This window comes from Porites lutea, chromosome 10, assembly GCF_958299795.1.
Source record: "Porites lutea chromosome 10, jaPorLute2.1, whole genome shotgun sequence".
NCBI lineage: Eukaryota > Metazoa > Cnidaria > Anthozoa > Scleractinia > Poritidae > Porites > Porites lutea.
The window spans coordinates 28,347,514-28,363,627 of NC_133210.1; the positions used below are offsets into that span (position 1 = coordinate 28,347,514).

At 39.7% G+C, this 16,114-nt stretch overlaps 2 protein-coding genes across 2 annotated transcripts; both read right to left on the reverse strand.

Moving 5' to 3' along the window:
- Positions 1–2,124: 2,124 nt before the first annotated feature.
- On the reverse strand, positions 2,125–5,433 carry LOC140949737 (uncharacterized). The gene is made up of 2 exons (XM_073398874.1): positions 4,873–5,433; positions 2,125–4,830 (listed from the first exon to the last, which is right to left on the reverse strand). Exons 1-2 carry the CDS (start codon positions 5,431–5,433, stop codon positions 2,125–2,127), a joined length of 3,267 nt encoding a protein of 1,088 aa, XP_073254975.1.
- A 6,458-nt stretch (positions 5,434–11,891) lies between these two features.
- On the reverse strand, positions 11,892–16,054 carry LOC140949738 (uncharacterized). The gene is made up of 3 exons (XM_073398875.1): positions 15,623–16,054; positions 13,205–13,311; positions 11,892–12,494 (listed from the first exon to the last, which is right to left on the reverse strand). The coding sequence occupies exons 1-2, from the start codon at positions 16,052–16,054 to the stop codon at positions 13,210–13,212; spliced, it is 534 nt and encodes a 177-aa protein (XP_073254976.1). The 3' UTR covers positions 11,892–12,494; positions 13,205–13,209.
- Positions 16,055–16,114: the final 60 nt, after the last annotated feature.

Sequence of the window (16,114 nt, forward strand, 5' to 3'; positions counted from 1 at the left end):
AAGTGGTTACCTTATGATCGCGATCGCAGCGATGGTAGCGATCATATGGAAACCAGGCTTAAGTTACGCTTCTTTACTAAATAAAATATGGTAAGCAGGAGAATAAACCTTGTTTACAGGACTAACAATACTCAGTACAACTTCCTAAAAAATAAGCTGCCTTTTAAAGTGCCCTTGTTCGACCTTTAGCAATGCCATGTTTAAATAGATGCCAAGATCTCATTGGTTCCTAAGCATCAACTCATAGTACCTTCAACCTTATTGGCTCTTGCAACAAACATCTGAACATACAAAGATCAAAAGCCACAAAGATACATACACTCACACTACCGACATATGAGCTATTTTTTCAAAATGTGACCTCTCACGCGAAAACATACACTAAGGGCTTTCCGTTAAACGGGTGAAACGCACGGCTGTCGAAAGGGTAAGAAACGGCCCACGAAGCAGTTTGAAACGGATGAAACCGAACGGCTGAACGGCTGATAATTTATGCCGAACGGATTGGTATGACGGCTGAACGGCTAGCAAAAAATTTCGAACAGATGGTAATCACGTCTGAATGGCTAAAAAAATTTTCGAATGGTAGACCTGAACAGCTGAACGGCACCAGTAAAATTTTGAACGGTAGACCTGAACAGCTGAACGGCTTGAGTAAAATTTCGAAAGGATGATCATGCACGGGAGAAGGGACAAGTTGGACAAGTTGCCGAAATTCTACAATAATTTTATTATGGCTGTTTCCAATTGAACGGGTCATGAACGGGTGAGTTTTTTTCGCCACAGAGAATATAAACAAACTTGTTCTAACAAACAACAAAAAAAGAGCGATTAAACGCTTTGATGCTTTTAAATAAAAACTTGCTATGGCCATCACAAATGGAAAACGTGAATAGAAATAATGTTAAAAAGCTCAAATCACGATGAATAAATTGGCAGCAGTAAGTATTTTTGAATATCGAATTATGAATGAAAGTAAAGCTTGCATCATAGCAGACCGTTTTGAAACTAATTAATTGCGTAGCGTCACGTCGCCAGAGAAAACTTCGAGATGTCACGCTTGTTGTGATTCTCACCCGTGCTGGCCAACGAGCAACAAACCGTCGCTTCATAGAACTATGCCATAGTTGTACACTGTTCTTTGCAAAAAAGTCTAAGGCCTTTTAAAAAATGAACAAGATTTCGCAAACTACCATTTCGTGTCTTCGTTTCGCAAACGACTGGCCACAAGGCACTGCATAAGGCCATCTGAACAGCGTAAAATTAATTATGATCCAAGGCGTTTGAATGAACGGTTCCAACTGATTGAAGTTTTGAACGGGTGGATAATTTCTCGGAACGGATGACCAAGTCGTTCGAACGGATTCAAATTTTTCTGAACGGATGGCACAAGCGTTCGAACGGATGGATGATTTTTGTAAACGGATGACCAAACCGCTCGAACGGATGCAAATTTTTCCGAACGGGTACACTAGCCGTTCGAACGGTTGGGCAATTTTTGTGAACGGATGACACAGCCGTTCGAACGCCTTGACTTCCTTTTTAAACGGATCGCCCAAGCCGTTCGAACGGATGCAAATTTTTTCTGAATGGATGAGAAACGGCTTGTGAACGGATTTCCCTTTGAAAATGGGAAGCCGTTAGTGTACGTTTTCGCATGAGAGGTCACAAATAGCTCAATAATGGGAAATGCGTGAATTGTGAATGGGCAGTTTTGAAATTGACTGGTACATAAGGAAGTATTTACAGTATTCAAATCACCGGTTTGCAGCACACATCACAACAGTCATGTAAATTCTTTGAGAAAAACATCTATGTCTTTTTTTTAGTTCTTCTACATCAGGAGAATTCTATCCCAAAGGTCTTTGTGTTTGCTCCCTTTGTGTTAGTCCTTAGCTTCAAAACGAGCAAACTTAACCAAACAGTCTTTAATCAGCGAAAGCTCAAATCAACTTACAAGAACGTACCCGAAACGTTTTTCTCAGTATGCGATATTATGTCAGCGGTATTGATTACTACTTCATAATATCACATCTCCCTTCTCATGAAAAGAAAACTTATTTACAATAGGGCAATCAAACAATCAGTCAGACGATGACAGTTCAAAGTCCTAAACAACGTTCCTTAAACAAAATCTCGTAGTCGTCCAGGTCTATGAATGATTCTACCAGATCTTGTTTGCATCACAGGTGGTCCTTCCACAGGCAAAGGGGTACTACTAGCTGGCAGGTTTTCTTGGGATTCCAAATCCAACTGTGGCGATGGTTCCTTGGTCTTTACCAAGTGTCTTCTATTTCTCCTGAACATAGTTCCTTGGAGATCTACCTCGTAGGAGCGAGGTGCTACTTGTTTGACAACCGATCCCTTTCTCCACAGCTTTCCTTTGTCTGATGGCAGCGGTTTCATGCGCACTGTGTCTCCGGGTTGAAGCTCAGGAAGCTCTTTTGTTCCTTTGTTGTAAAACAGTGCTTGTTTCGTCTTTCTTTCTTTGAGCTTGTCTTCAGTTCCCTCCATGATCTTTGGTTGTAACAAAGTTCCTGCTGTAGGTAACAGGAGACGACTACGAGATTTTGTTTCTGGCCAACCAATCTTGATAATATGTTTCAACTGCTGAAGACCTTCGTCAAGTTCAGTTTTTCTTCTGAGATCAACAAGGCGTTCACTTGTGATGGGCAGAAACTCGACCATGTTGATCTCTTCAATGGATTTGATTAGATACTCTTCCTGTTTGACTAATAAAACCTCCGACTTCAACTCTTCTGTACTCGGCTTATTGGGAAGGAATGCTCGACTGAGTGTATCAGCAATGAATAGTTCCTTTCCAGGCTTGTACACTATATTCAAGCTATACCTCTGGAGCTGTAATAACATTCTTTGGAGCCTTTTGGGGGCTGAAAGCAGAGATTTCTTGAAAATGCTCTCTAGCGGCTTGTGATCTGTCTGTACTGTAACTGGTATACCATAAACGTACTGGTCAAAGCGTATGCACCCGTGAACTATGCTGAGCAGCTCTTTCTCTATTTGAGCATAATTTCTTTCAGTACTCGTGAGTGCTCTTGACGAGAATGCTATAGGCTGACCCTCTTGCAGTATGACAGCACCAAGTCCAGATTCCGATGCATCGCACTGCAGAGTTACTTCTTTACTGGGGTCGAAATACTTCAACACTGGTTCTCTTGTGATCAACTGTTTCACTTGCTTCCATGAGTTCTCGTGTGTATCGTTCCAGTGCCATTGCACATCTTTGTCTAATAGACGTCTCAATGGTTGCGTCACATCAGACAGGTTAGGCAGAAATTTCGCAAGATACGTAATCATTCCAAGCAGCCTTTGCAGGGCCTTCTTGTCTGAAGGGGTAGGCATTGCTACAATTGCCTTGACTTTACTTGGATCCGGCTTGAGGCCATCAGGGGTCAGTACATGACCGATGTAGGGCACTTCTTGCTTTCTCAACTGTAACTTCTTTGGATTCAACTTGATATTCTTCTCACGACATCTCTCCAGGAGTGCAATTAGGTTTCTGTCATGATCCTTAACCGCACTTTCATAGGTGTCACCCTCGCCAACACAGAGTATGTCATCTACAATGTCTTCTATACCTTTAAGACCTTGTAGGCTTTCATGGATTCTTCGCTGGTACTCTTCTGGGGCTGTTTTGATTCCAAACGGTAAGCGAAGCCAACGATAACGGCCAAAGGGTGTATTGAACGTGGTCAAGAGTGACGACGGTTTGTCTAGCTGAACTTGCCAGAATCCATTCTTTGCATCCAAAACTGAGAAGACTTTAGCCTTGCATAGCCTAGTGGCCACATCTTCAATGGTGGGGAGAGGATAATGGGCTCTCAGCAGGGCTCTGTTTAAATCTTGTGGGTCAATACAAATTCTTAACTTCTCTGGCTTGTTGACTAAAACCAAACTAGACACCCAACTTGTAGGTTCTGTAACGGGGGTGATAACTTTCTCTCTGACTAATTTGTCCAGTTCTTCCTTTAAACGGTCTCTCAGTGCGACAGGTACTTTTCTAGGGGGGTGGACAACAGGTTTTACAGTTTCATCAAGTTCCATATGGTATGGGCCATCCATGCATCCTAATCCCTCAAAAACATCACTGTACTCTTTCAAAATTTGATCTCTGGTTAGAACAATGTGGGCAGTTTGAACCTTGTCATTTACTGTGTTCACAGTTTCTGACTCTGAAATGTCACTTGCCATAACCTTGATTAAGTTCAGTTCCTGACATGTCTCAGCACCCAATAGAGGCCTGACATCCTCATTAATTATAAAAAAATCTGCATCTCTACTCATCTCACCTTTGGCACACTTGAGAGTGCACTTTCCAAGTGGAGTCATAGTGGTTCCATTGTACATCTTGAGTATTGCAGATGTTTTCTTCAAATAGAGATCTTTGGGATCCCCCATAATGCTTGAGAATTCTTTTAGTGATAGCAAATTACAAGTTGCTCCACAGTCCAACTGAAATGTAACATCTTTAGCATTGTTTACTTTGACTGATGTAAACAACTGTTTTGGGTGTTTCTTTTCTTCAACAGCACTGACTTGATAAGTTATTACATCAATAGTATACTCTTCAAATTGACTCCCATCTGAATCTTCTTGCACATAATTCAAATTCTGATTGGCATGTAAATTACGACTGGACTGCCTTCTTCCTGTACACTTCGCAGCAAAATGGTTGCTTTTTCCGCACTTGTTGCACTGTTGGCCATATGCAGGGCACTTTGATCTGTCTGGTACATGTTTCCTGCCACAAAACTTGCAGTCGATCTGCTGAGTACTTCCGTTTGCTGATTTCTTCTTCTCTTCTTGTTTCTTTCGGAAGAATTTTTCTTTCTTCTTCCCCACTGCATTAACCTCGTGCAAGTTTTGCATTTGTTTCAACTGGCTTTGGGTTGCTTCGGCAGCTCGTGCAATTTCTAGAGCTTTATTCAGCGTCAAATCTGGGACTCGCAGCAAACGCTCTCTCACGTTGTTATCAGCGATTCCAAACACGATGCGGTCACGTATCAGTGAATCTTTCAAATCTTGGAATTCACAAGAGTCTGCCATGTTTCGTAGAACTGTGGCATATTTATCAATGGGCTCCCCACTTTCCTGTCCACGCGAAAAGAATAAATACCTTTCGTAAATTGTATTCTTGCGAGGCTCACAATACTGCTCAAAATGCTCTAGAACTTTATCCATTTTGACTTTGTCTTCGTCACTGTCCCACGTGAATGCATTGTAAACATCTAGCGCTTCGTCGCCGATCACGGTGAGAAAAGTTGCTACTCGAATGGGGTCTTCCTTTCTGGCTGTTCCGATAGCTAGCTCATAGTTACTCCACTTTTGTTTAAATCTTTTCCAATTCTGAGATACATTTCCACTTGAAAGCTGCAGAGGATCCGGCGGGTTTAACAGACGCCCGGCCGCCATTTCACACCACGCGGTTTCGATTTATGCGAACAGCAACGAACCAAGGTGTTCACAAGACAAATAGTTCACAAATGCGGTCGGCAAACAGCTTCATCCACTGACTTCTGACACCATGTGTTAGTCCTTAGCTTCAAAACGAGCAAACTTAACCAAACAGTCTTTAATCAGCGAAAGCTCAAATCAACTTACAAGAACGTACCCGAAACGTTTTTCTCAGTATGCGATATTATGTCAGCGGTATTGATTACTACTTCATAATATCACACCCTTTCCTTTGCAGTTCTCCTTAAACTGTTTTAAAAGTTGACATTTGAGGACTTTCCACTACCGATTGCAATTTTCAAGGACTTTCAAGGCCTTGAATTTCTATTTAAAATCCAAGGACTTTCAAGGATTTTCAAGGTGCATACGAACCCCATCCTCTTAAGCTATTCAACTGAGCTATTTAAGTGTTAATATCGAAGGTTTCCTCATAAACTCTGGTATAAACTCTGTTGTAAAGTAAGACATAACTTGACATGATTGGCGGGAAGAAAACCAATCAAGTCAAATGTTATAACGCCAACAACATATTTTCTTCATCGCAATTTCCTGATGATTGGAGTCAACGAGTTTTTTTGCACTTAAACGTTATGACTTCATCTATCCTCCTTGCATGTAGCCGTTGGAAAATTTAAACTCTTACATTAATAAAAGAATCTTAGTCTCTACCAGATTTCTACGATCTCAGAAGACCCTTACCTTTAATTTAACCTCCGGGCTGACAGACTTGTTGTGCTGCTTTGCGTCAAAGCTTGTTTTCTATTGTTGAAGTAGCACATTTCTTTTCACGTACAGGAGCTAAACGACGACGAATAAGCCACCAGATGGTTAACCGTTTCAGCCACGGTGTTGAAGTTCAGTACAAATGGTGAAATCACTGTAAAGTTCAGAAACAAGCACATTTTTAGGCGCCATCTTGGTTGCTTCTAGGTCCCAGGTCTCACTCGTTTAGCGGGATTTAGAAATTATACCACGTGACCAACCTGTTTCCATATGATCATGAGAGTTAACCTTTTAACAGATTTATTTCGAAAATATATAAAACAAACACTGTGCGCCGTTTTAAATACTACTCAGGGCTAATACGATGAAAAGCCGATGATTCCGTTTTAGTCTTATTTTTACCGAAATCATATAAAGGAAAAATTTGAATTTTTTTCTAACCAAAATCATCGGTTTACCCCTTTAAAAGAATCTTTATTCTCTAGAGAGGCTTCTTTTATATTTAACACATCATTAAACATTATTTCTGGTCTTATTTTAACTAAAATAGAAAAAAAAAAGAAAAAATCGAGGTTTTTTTAACCAAAATCGTGGGTTAACCTCATTAGAAAAGTCCGATTCTGGGACTTCGAAAAACTAACATTTTTATAGGCACGAAGGGCTTCTTTCCAAAACTTTATTTTTTTTTTTCACCAAAAAACAAATAAAGAAAAAATTGAATTTTTTATTTTATCAAAATCACTAAGATTTCAAGTTGTTGGGTAATGGTAGTTAGTAACCGGGAAAAAGTCGTAAGCGGTCATGGAGGCCCCCGTCCCCAATGAAGAAGTTTTAGACATTTTCCAAACGGCATTACTGCCAAAAAAAGGGCAGTCTTCATCACGAGCAGACCTATTATTAGCAGTTTTATGATGAATATGTCTTTATTACAACATTCTGAGACTAAAATAATACGCTGGTTGGTGGGGTTTTTTAAGTGGCCGTACTCCCTCAGGGGTTTACAAGTGACTTGATCTTGTGGTTAGGTAGCTCTTTCTCATGATTCAATACCCAGCTGTGAACACCTTCAACAGCACATCTTCTGCGACTCTTTCGCGTTCGTCAAGGGTTCTCTGAAACACGGAAACCCTGTATAGAATCTCCTCTGAAACTGCATTTATATGTTGTGACGTGCGACAGTGATCTTCAAACTCTTCTGGGCCACGCCCAGGTTGGTCTCCTCAACAGGTTTAATTCAAAATTTCCGACGAGCACCCCCGACCCTTTCATATGGCAGTCCCCCCCCCGTGTTAAAAATATACATGTTGCGTGACAGCGTGACACGTCACAAAAAAAAAGCAAAAACCCTGTCAGGGAGGTGTTCTGGCGGCCATTTTTCCCATTTAACCTCTGGGAGAGAGTTAGCCGTTTAACCTCCGGCGCGAGGGTTCCCATTTAACCTCTGGGACCGAGTTAATAGTTCGAGCACCTCCCTGCACTTGCTGGGCCGGAGATCGGGGCCCGTCAGCAAGCTAGACAGTCCCCCCCCGGTAAGTCAATCTACCGCACGGGTTAGTCAAGCAGGCTTCAGAGAGTTGGCCATCTCTCACCGCCCTATAACCCCACCAGCAAAATCAACCTATGTTTTGCCTTAGAAAATTGACCTATATATTTGGATCGAAAACTCATTCCGCTCACTTATGGTTTAAAACGCTCATGGTACGGTTCTTCACAGACGCATGCGTGTTAGGCCAAAAAAATGGTTTGGAAATTTCGTTGATTCATACACAACATCCTCATTCACTTAGGCCCGTTCAGTTCAGCTATGAAAAATATGGCTATCATTTGTAAAAGTTGTTTTTTTGGTGTACGATGAGCCGCCGGCCCCTTACGTTTACAAAAGGCTCCGATGCCTTTGAACTGGGTCCTAAGAATCATTTGTATTCGTAAAGGAAAAACGTAAAAAGTCAAATATTTCTTGTTGTAAAAGTATACCTCGTAAAATTTCGCTATCGAGAAGACCATGAAATAAATGGAGTTGTGTAAACCCGTCTAGTCAGACCATGTTGTTGCGAAGTTTGATTAGAGTTTAATAATTATTTGTTCTTAGTTAGATTCCCTCACTAGCTATTGTTCAATAGCATAACAAAGAGGCGGAAAACAATTATTAGTGATTTATTCCCAGTATATGTTCAGTCAAGATGGAAAGGAAAGCCATTGTATTTCAGTTTAAATTATTTTTTAAAGAAGAGGACACGACTGGGAGTTTAAGATCCAACGACGCGACAGCAACGAAAACGTCGCTTAAAAAGTGAATTTGCGTTCTTTCAGTCTTTATAGTGATTATTACTACCCACTTACTTGTCAAATGTAGGCGAACCATCCCGAAGCTGAATTTCAAGGGACCATATCCAAGCTCAGAAAGAGAAATAAAATTTCGTCGTTGCTTGTTTACGTCCTCCATCAAACGAGAAAAGGCATTTTCACGTCGTGGTCGTGCAAAAAAGGAAAGAAATGTACAAAAAAAGTGCGAGGCACGTGCAAAGTTGTTGTTTTGCTTAATAAAACGTATTGTTTTTTAGACATTCTCGCTGCCGTCGCGTCTGTGAATCTCCAAGTCAATGAGAACGCGCTGATTGCAAAACACAAGATTAAGTTATAATTTTCGAAATTTGACTTACGTTTTGCTTTTACAGTAATATTGCCTGCAACTGTTGAAAAAAAGTTCTGAGTTGCATCAAGTTTACACATATTTTTCGTTCCTTTTCCATAAGACAGAATAACATACCGGTAAAATATGCCACAAATGTTGAGTTGCACATTCTTTTATGGAGCAACCGTTTTTAAGTTCAGAAAAAGCCATTCGTGGCAGATCTTTTCCCGGTGTTCCTTTTTTTGTTGATTCGACAGAATACCTGTAAAATGAACCAAAGTCTTTTAATAACACATTCTTTTCTTGAGCAACCGTTTGCGTTTCTTTTATGTCGCCCAGTTTTAGCCCTTCGTTGAAGATCTTTTACGCTCGTGTTTTCGTTGTATTCTGCGGTTTGGTTATTTGTGATTTTTTTTCTTGCACTTATAATTATACAAACATCTTTTTTCTCCCAACATCACAGCATATTTTAGGGCAGGTAATAGAAACGTTTGAAAAGCACACAGGCTCGCATAGCTTCAAAGGACTTGATAGTAACCGGTTCGTGAAAGACCATGTACGACTTTCGATTTATAATCGACTTCTTGAACCGCAAGAGACCCTAACCAGGGGAGGATCTAGGGGGAGGGTGCATCCCCCCCTCCCCCCGAGATAACCTGCGGTTTTCTAATACAACTGGTATTCTGCAAAAAGAAACTATGTGGTTTATTGGTGTTGAAGTAGAGGAAGAGACGAGTGCACCCTCTCCTAAAAAACAATCCTGGATCCGCCCCTGCTAACCAACCGGTGATGTTTGTTCCGGGGGTTCTGGGGTTTTGAATAGGTATGAAAAGCCGATGATTGCTTTCACCAGAAACAAATTTTTTACCAAAATCATCGATTTACCCCTTTAATACAATTCGACTTTTTGGACTTTGAAAAAACTGACATCTTTATACTCTAGAAAGGCTTCTTTTGTATTCAACACATCATTAAACATTATTTCTGGTCTTATTTTAACTGAAATAGAAAAAAAAAAAAGGAAATCCAGTTCCTTTCAGTCTTTCCAACACTTCCTTTTCAAATCTCTCATTCAGTTCTGGAGTGAAGTAATTCTTCCATCCACCGATCACTCCTTTCCGGAGAAGCAAGGAACTCTCTTCGTTCCGAATCTTAAAAACTGATATCATTTTTCTTCATGTTCTTGAATGTGCATTGCTCTGCAATACGATTGATGAATTCATCGGATAGTGACTTATTCAAAAAATTAGCAATCATTCGTGCATGGAGCTTTGCATGGAGCAGTAGATCCTAGGAGCAATTGAAATTTAAAATACATCTAAAGATGATGTATGGTTTTCACGCAACTTTTCTTCACCCGCTTTTCCTCATTAGGGCCATTTATACGAAAAAAAATAAGACGCGTCTTACATAAGACGCGAGCTGTACCATTTGTACGAGCATGTCTTATATAATAAGACGCGTCTTAGCTAAGCCGCGTCTTATTTTAGACGAAATGTGCCGTTTATACGGAAAGTTCGAGTCTTATTTAAGACGCGTCTTATGTAAGACGCGTCTTATTTTTCCTCGTATAAATGGACCTATTATCTTGGAGCCTAGAACAGGCTATGATGGACTAGCTTCCCACCCAGGGGGAATTAAAATATTCCCAGTCACTTCAAGCTATAGGAAGAGGGTCAATGTTTGGCCTAATGAAAAAAATTAGCGCGAACCCAGACTTACCCTTTTACGAAAAAAGAACCAATGTACACCTTGTCTCAAATCTTCTCAATTTCCCCTTTAATTTTTCCTTTGTAGTTGACTAAAAACTACTAGCATATTAGTTTACCATTATAGCACACTTTAAAACTATTTGAAATCTGCCTTTTCAAGCATGACATGCTTAATAACAAGAACGACCAGGTGTTTCTTGGTGTTGTGGAAACTATTTTCAGTTGGCTTTTGTTTTTGGGTACTGTTCCAAGTCTTTTCAATGTTTTTGCATTATTTCATTTGGTGATTGCACCCATCAACAACACCAAGAAACATTCTGGGAAACTGCCCACCTACCCCTTCCTCAAGCCAACATTAATACTTAGTTCTCACTTAAGGCAAAATGTTGGCTAAGGGGAGGGGTAGGTGGTCAGTTTCCCAGAAACGTATAATGATCACTGAATAGCCTGTCAAATAGTATGAAAAATAAGTTACAAATAAAATTTTAAAGCCTGATTTGAAAATCATGTTCTGGATAAACTTTCTTTCTAATTGTATAGCTATGTGAAAGCAAAATCATTTATTAACTTGATTCCAACAAAAGTGGGTATTTCCTATTAATTTTGGGAACATCAGAGTGCCACTTAGGGTGTAATTACCTAACGAGCCTCAGGTTGAGGAAATTTTTTGCCCACTCAGCAGGCTAAAAATATGTTCCTTCAGGTACAATATTTAAAATTGGGTGGGAAAATTTGCCGCAAGATGTTATCTCAAAACAGGGGGCAAGAATCACAGTGCTGAAAATGTGTTCTCTCCTGTTCTTTCAATTTGGTCTTCAGTTGCCCAATATTAGCCAATACAGTATGAGGTAACAAAAATTTCTTAGTTATTTGTTCAAAACGTCAGGTTGGAGATTCACCCTGAGTCACCAAGTGATTTTCCCTTTTAGGATATTTACAATAAAATTCAATTATTCTGGTCTAAAATACAAGATTTAAAAACTTAATGTAGTGTTTCCTAAAAAAGGTTTAAGACTTTCTTATATGTGTTTGAGTAAGAATATTATTGTTTCTATGTGGGGGAATTCCCATTCCAAAGAGTTTCCCCACATGACAAGAGGTGAAATGGTAGGCTACTGTAATAGTTACATACAGAACAATACTTGGCCATGTAGAGGTACAAAATTGCACACAAGATTTCACCTCACCTCAAGTGTTGAAAGAAATTCTCCAGTGAGCGTGCCAAACAAGTTAAATGGCTTTCAGCATACATATGTACATGTAAGAAGAGTACACATGTAATTTTGGCCATGTAATGTTCTTATTTATTCTATGAAAACCACTGAAATACCAAACCATAATCGCTTTAATTCTTTTTTCTTTTGCTGTGGAAGGTGTTTTTATAGCCACTGCAATGGTGAATTTTTCACCTGTGAAATTAAGAGGTATTTTGATGTGAGAAGATAATGTTTTCAAACCAAAAATCACCTGGTATTTCATCGGTGTTTATAATATAATGGAATCAGTTACTGTTGTAAGAATATAGAAAATTCTTACCTAAACTTTAGGTTCTGGCTTACTGATGAGTAATTAGAGTACAAGGGCAGATATAGGAGTGGGCCGAGGGGGCTGCAGCAACCCCTTTTTCTTTGAAATTTTGCATTATATTTATAGAATTCTTAGAAAATAAAAAGTACATGTATCTATATAGCTGGCAAGTGGGCAAGTGTCCTGGTGACCCCTTTCTGAAGTTTCTACATCCACCCCTGGAGTACCAATGTACATGTAACACGTTGAAGTAAAATAGGAGCATATCAGTTACCAGATCACCATGGCACCACCAACACCATCATCATCATCATTATCATCATGACATAAAAGTGCTTTTCTTGACTGTATCTTTAACTTTAATGAAGGACTTCTTGTACAGGAGCATTGAAGACTGAAGCACCACTGAAAATTTTACTTTGATGCTAATAAATAGAATGAAGACAATTTTGTCATTTTAGAAATGCAGCTATTGTACACTCCTGTTGTCTCAAGAAATAAAAGTCAATGTTAATCCTAGAATCCAAAATATCATTGGTGCAATAAGGCCAGACACGATGACCAGCCAAAGAAAATATTGCTTGGTCAAGTCTCAGAATTTCTGACCAGCCGAAATACATGTATTTGGAAAAAGAAGTTAACTAATCCTTGTGTAATTTTCTATTAACAAATGTGATTTTATTTTTACAAAGAGAGTATTCTGAGATGTACAGGTGAGGATTTGGCTGTTTGTTGAAGAGTGAGAGTTTGCATGACCAGTGAGTGAGGTTTTTTGCTGGTCAAGTCACCATTCTAGCCACCACTGTCTTGTGGCCCTCCCCTGAAATATATAACTAATTTACAGCTATTAAAAAGGGTAAAAGCAGTAAAAAAAGGTAAAAACGGGTATATATATATATTAATAATAGAACATTTTGATGTTGATTTTGATACACTCGTTTAGAGGAAGATATTGTCTGATTGATCTAAGAAGACCTATACATTTTGTCAACAAAACAAAATTAATGACAGCTACAGACGAGTAAGGTTCACTTTGCTAATACACATATTTCACGTCTAACTTCAAATGCATTTCTTTTTAATCCTACCCCCCTCCCCCCCCAAAAAAATAGTAACAAAATAAACTGGGCATTACTTTGTTCAAATGGCACTAGTAACGTTGAGGGTTTCTCCAAGGACTTTGAAAGGGCCATCTGATGAACTCAGGTAGTCAGAAAACCTTTTGTTCAGCGTTACTGAGGTCTGAAATAAAAACAAATCAAGAACTTTAAAATGAAACAAATTTAGTACTATATTTAATATTATAATGACTTCGTGTGTGATTTTCAATGAAGAGAGACATGTGGGATAACACAGAGACAACGTATGGTACATATTGTCCCTTTTAAGGACCTGCCAATTTTTTTTCCTCAGTAAACTTGAACCCTTGATAACTCGAGCCTCCCGCTTACTCAAATTATTATACATTGAAGTCACCATCTGTCTTCTCATTCGCTAAAAGCCTACAGTTAATTCTGGGAAACAGCGCAACCTACAGATTATTCACTAATCTGTACCTACAGATTAGTGAATAATCTGTAGGTTGTGCGCGCAATGCATGATTTCCAAGACCAATGTCAAGTGCACGGACAGCAATGTCAAGTTCGCGGACAGTGAAGTAAGAATGGCTTCTCGATTCACTTCATCGACCCAGCAAGAAATTGAGAAATTACTTGAAGATAAAGTGTAAAGTGTAAAAGTAGATAGCGAGGCACAAGGTTTGCTCTTTGATTAAAATCCATCATTATGTTTGGCTTGTTTGCAAAACATGTGCAAAAATTCCACTGCCTGACCCAGACACATCTCTGACCACATCACGTCTCTTGTCTTTGAGACGATAATAAACAATTATTGGATGAGGTTTTTGTGATATCCGGAATAATCAAGGTCGAGGTTCGGCTTCGGCTGATAACACTAACCGAGACCTTGATTATTCCAGATATCACAAAAACCAAATCTAATAATTATTATTAGATTTGGTTTTTGTGATATCTGGAATAATCAAGGTCTCGGTTAGTGTTATCAGCCGAAGCCGAACCTCGACCTTGATTATTCCGGATATCACAAAAACCTCATCCAATAATTGTTTATTATCGTCTCAAAGACAAGAGACGTGATGTGGTCAGAGATGTGTCTGGGTCAGGCAGTGGAATTTTTGCACATGTTTTGCAAACAAGCCAAACATAATGATGGATTTTAATCAAAGAGCAAACCTTGTGCCTCGCTATCTACTTTTACTTTTAATTTGCAGCGTTGACAAGCTAGAAAAGTTCCACAAAGACACAGAGTGCTTACCATTTGACAGAAAATTTCCGAAATTCCGGATGGAAGGTAATAAATGGTAAGGTCACTTTTTGGAAATTCCAACCAAAAATTGAGAAGTACGTTTTGAGGAAGTCTGTTCATTCCGGTTGGTACAAACCAAATGGAAATGTTGCTGACCATTTACCAACTTCTTGGTTCTTTCTCGGTTCCAGACTCACACTTCAGAAATTCGCCCCTTTTTTGGATATTTCAAACTATTACGGATGTGGCAATTCTGTGGTAAACTGGTAAATCGCTTACCATTATGCTTTTGACACCCCAACTGGATTTTTCTGTCAAATGGTAAGCACCCATAGTAGCACATCAAGAACTTGATCTGATGGACTTTCTCTAGTTTCAAATAGCGCCCATATGCGGTGCAAACATTTTTGTACTATTTTTTTTTTCGACTTCAGCGGCGTCAGGCCCAATTTATTCCTGATTACTGGAATAAGAGTGATTATTTGTGGGATGGCCTTCTATCATCCTAATTGTCTCATTTGTCTGAGAGCATTTCCATATGATCGCTTCAAAATTAACACAATCATCCAGATAGAACTCAACTCTATCCAACCGATCGAGGTTGTCTCAGTCATCCGGGTCATTTGCTGGAACAAACTGGACGATCATATGGAAACCAGGCATGCCTGTGTTACTATGTGCATAATCCTGTTTGCAATACATTGTACAATCCATCCATCGATCCAAAGTTGACCACTATTTTTCAATCATCATCCAGCCTCAAAGTGTAAGCCATCAAACCTAATCGAGTGCAATCTAACTAACCATACTCAACCAAGCGCAAATGAACACAATCAAAAGTTATTGCTCAAACGTTTTTTTTTTTGGTGAGGGCTCGAATGTGTTCGAATTAGTTCGATTTGGTTTGAGATGTTACTTCGGACAGATTTGAGGTCAAATGACTTTATTAGCCAGAGGAATTACCAGCTAGAGAGGGCCATACACACAAAAAGCCCATAACTATAGTTCGTTTTATTTCCCCCCTATTCCAATGTGTCAATCGGAGACTCAGCGCCTCGGAAAACAAAAGGCTCCTTTGTTCAAGGGCACATTTAATTTGACAAACTATGTTTTACAAAATTGAGCTCGCTACAGTGGTGAAAACCTGTTAACCAACCCTGTTTTAGGGAAGAACAAGACTATCAATTAATTTCAAGTAGCATAAATGGAGAACGCTGAAGAAACTTACACATTTAAGCTTATCCCTTTCCTCTGGACTCCATGCCTTCGCTTCGCGCTGTTGGCAAGCTCTTTCATCATTCAGTGTCTTCCACATCGTGTAATACTTCCTCGCAAGAGACAGATACTGCTCTGATTTTCGTTTCTCGGCTTCAACAAGGCTGTTTAAGTCGGACTGAACAGATGCAAGCATAACACAGACTTGGTTTTCGACCTCCGCGCGTTTTTTGGCCATTTCCTCCTCCTTTCGTTTTGCTTTCATTCTGGCCTTACGCCGTTTCCTTTGTGCCCTCCGATTTAATTTCATCTGTCTTCTTCGCATCTCAGCGTCTATCATTTCTGCCGATCCTGTGCCTACACCTTGTGCGGTGGATGAAGGATTGTTTTTCCCGTTTTTTCCTTGAGCGCAGTCCACTTTCGATGTTGCCGCTACCGTCGCCATCTTTGTTTTGATATTTTCGCGCCAACTCGGGATTATGTCCAAAGGAGGCTCGCCCCAGAC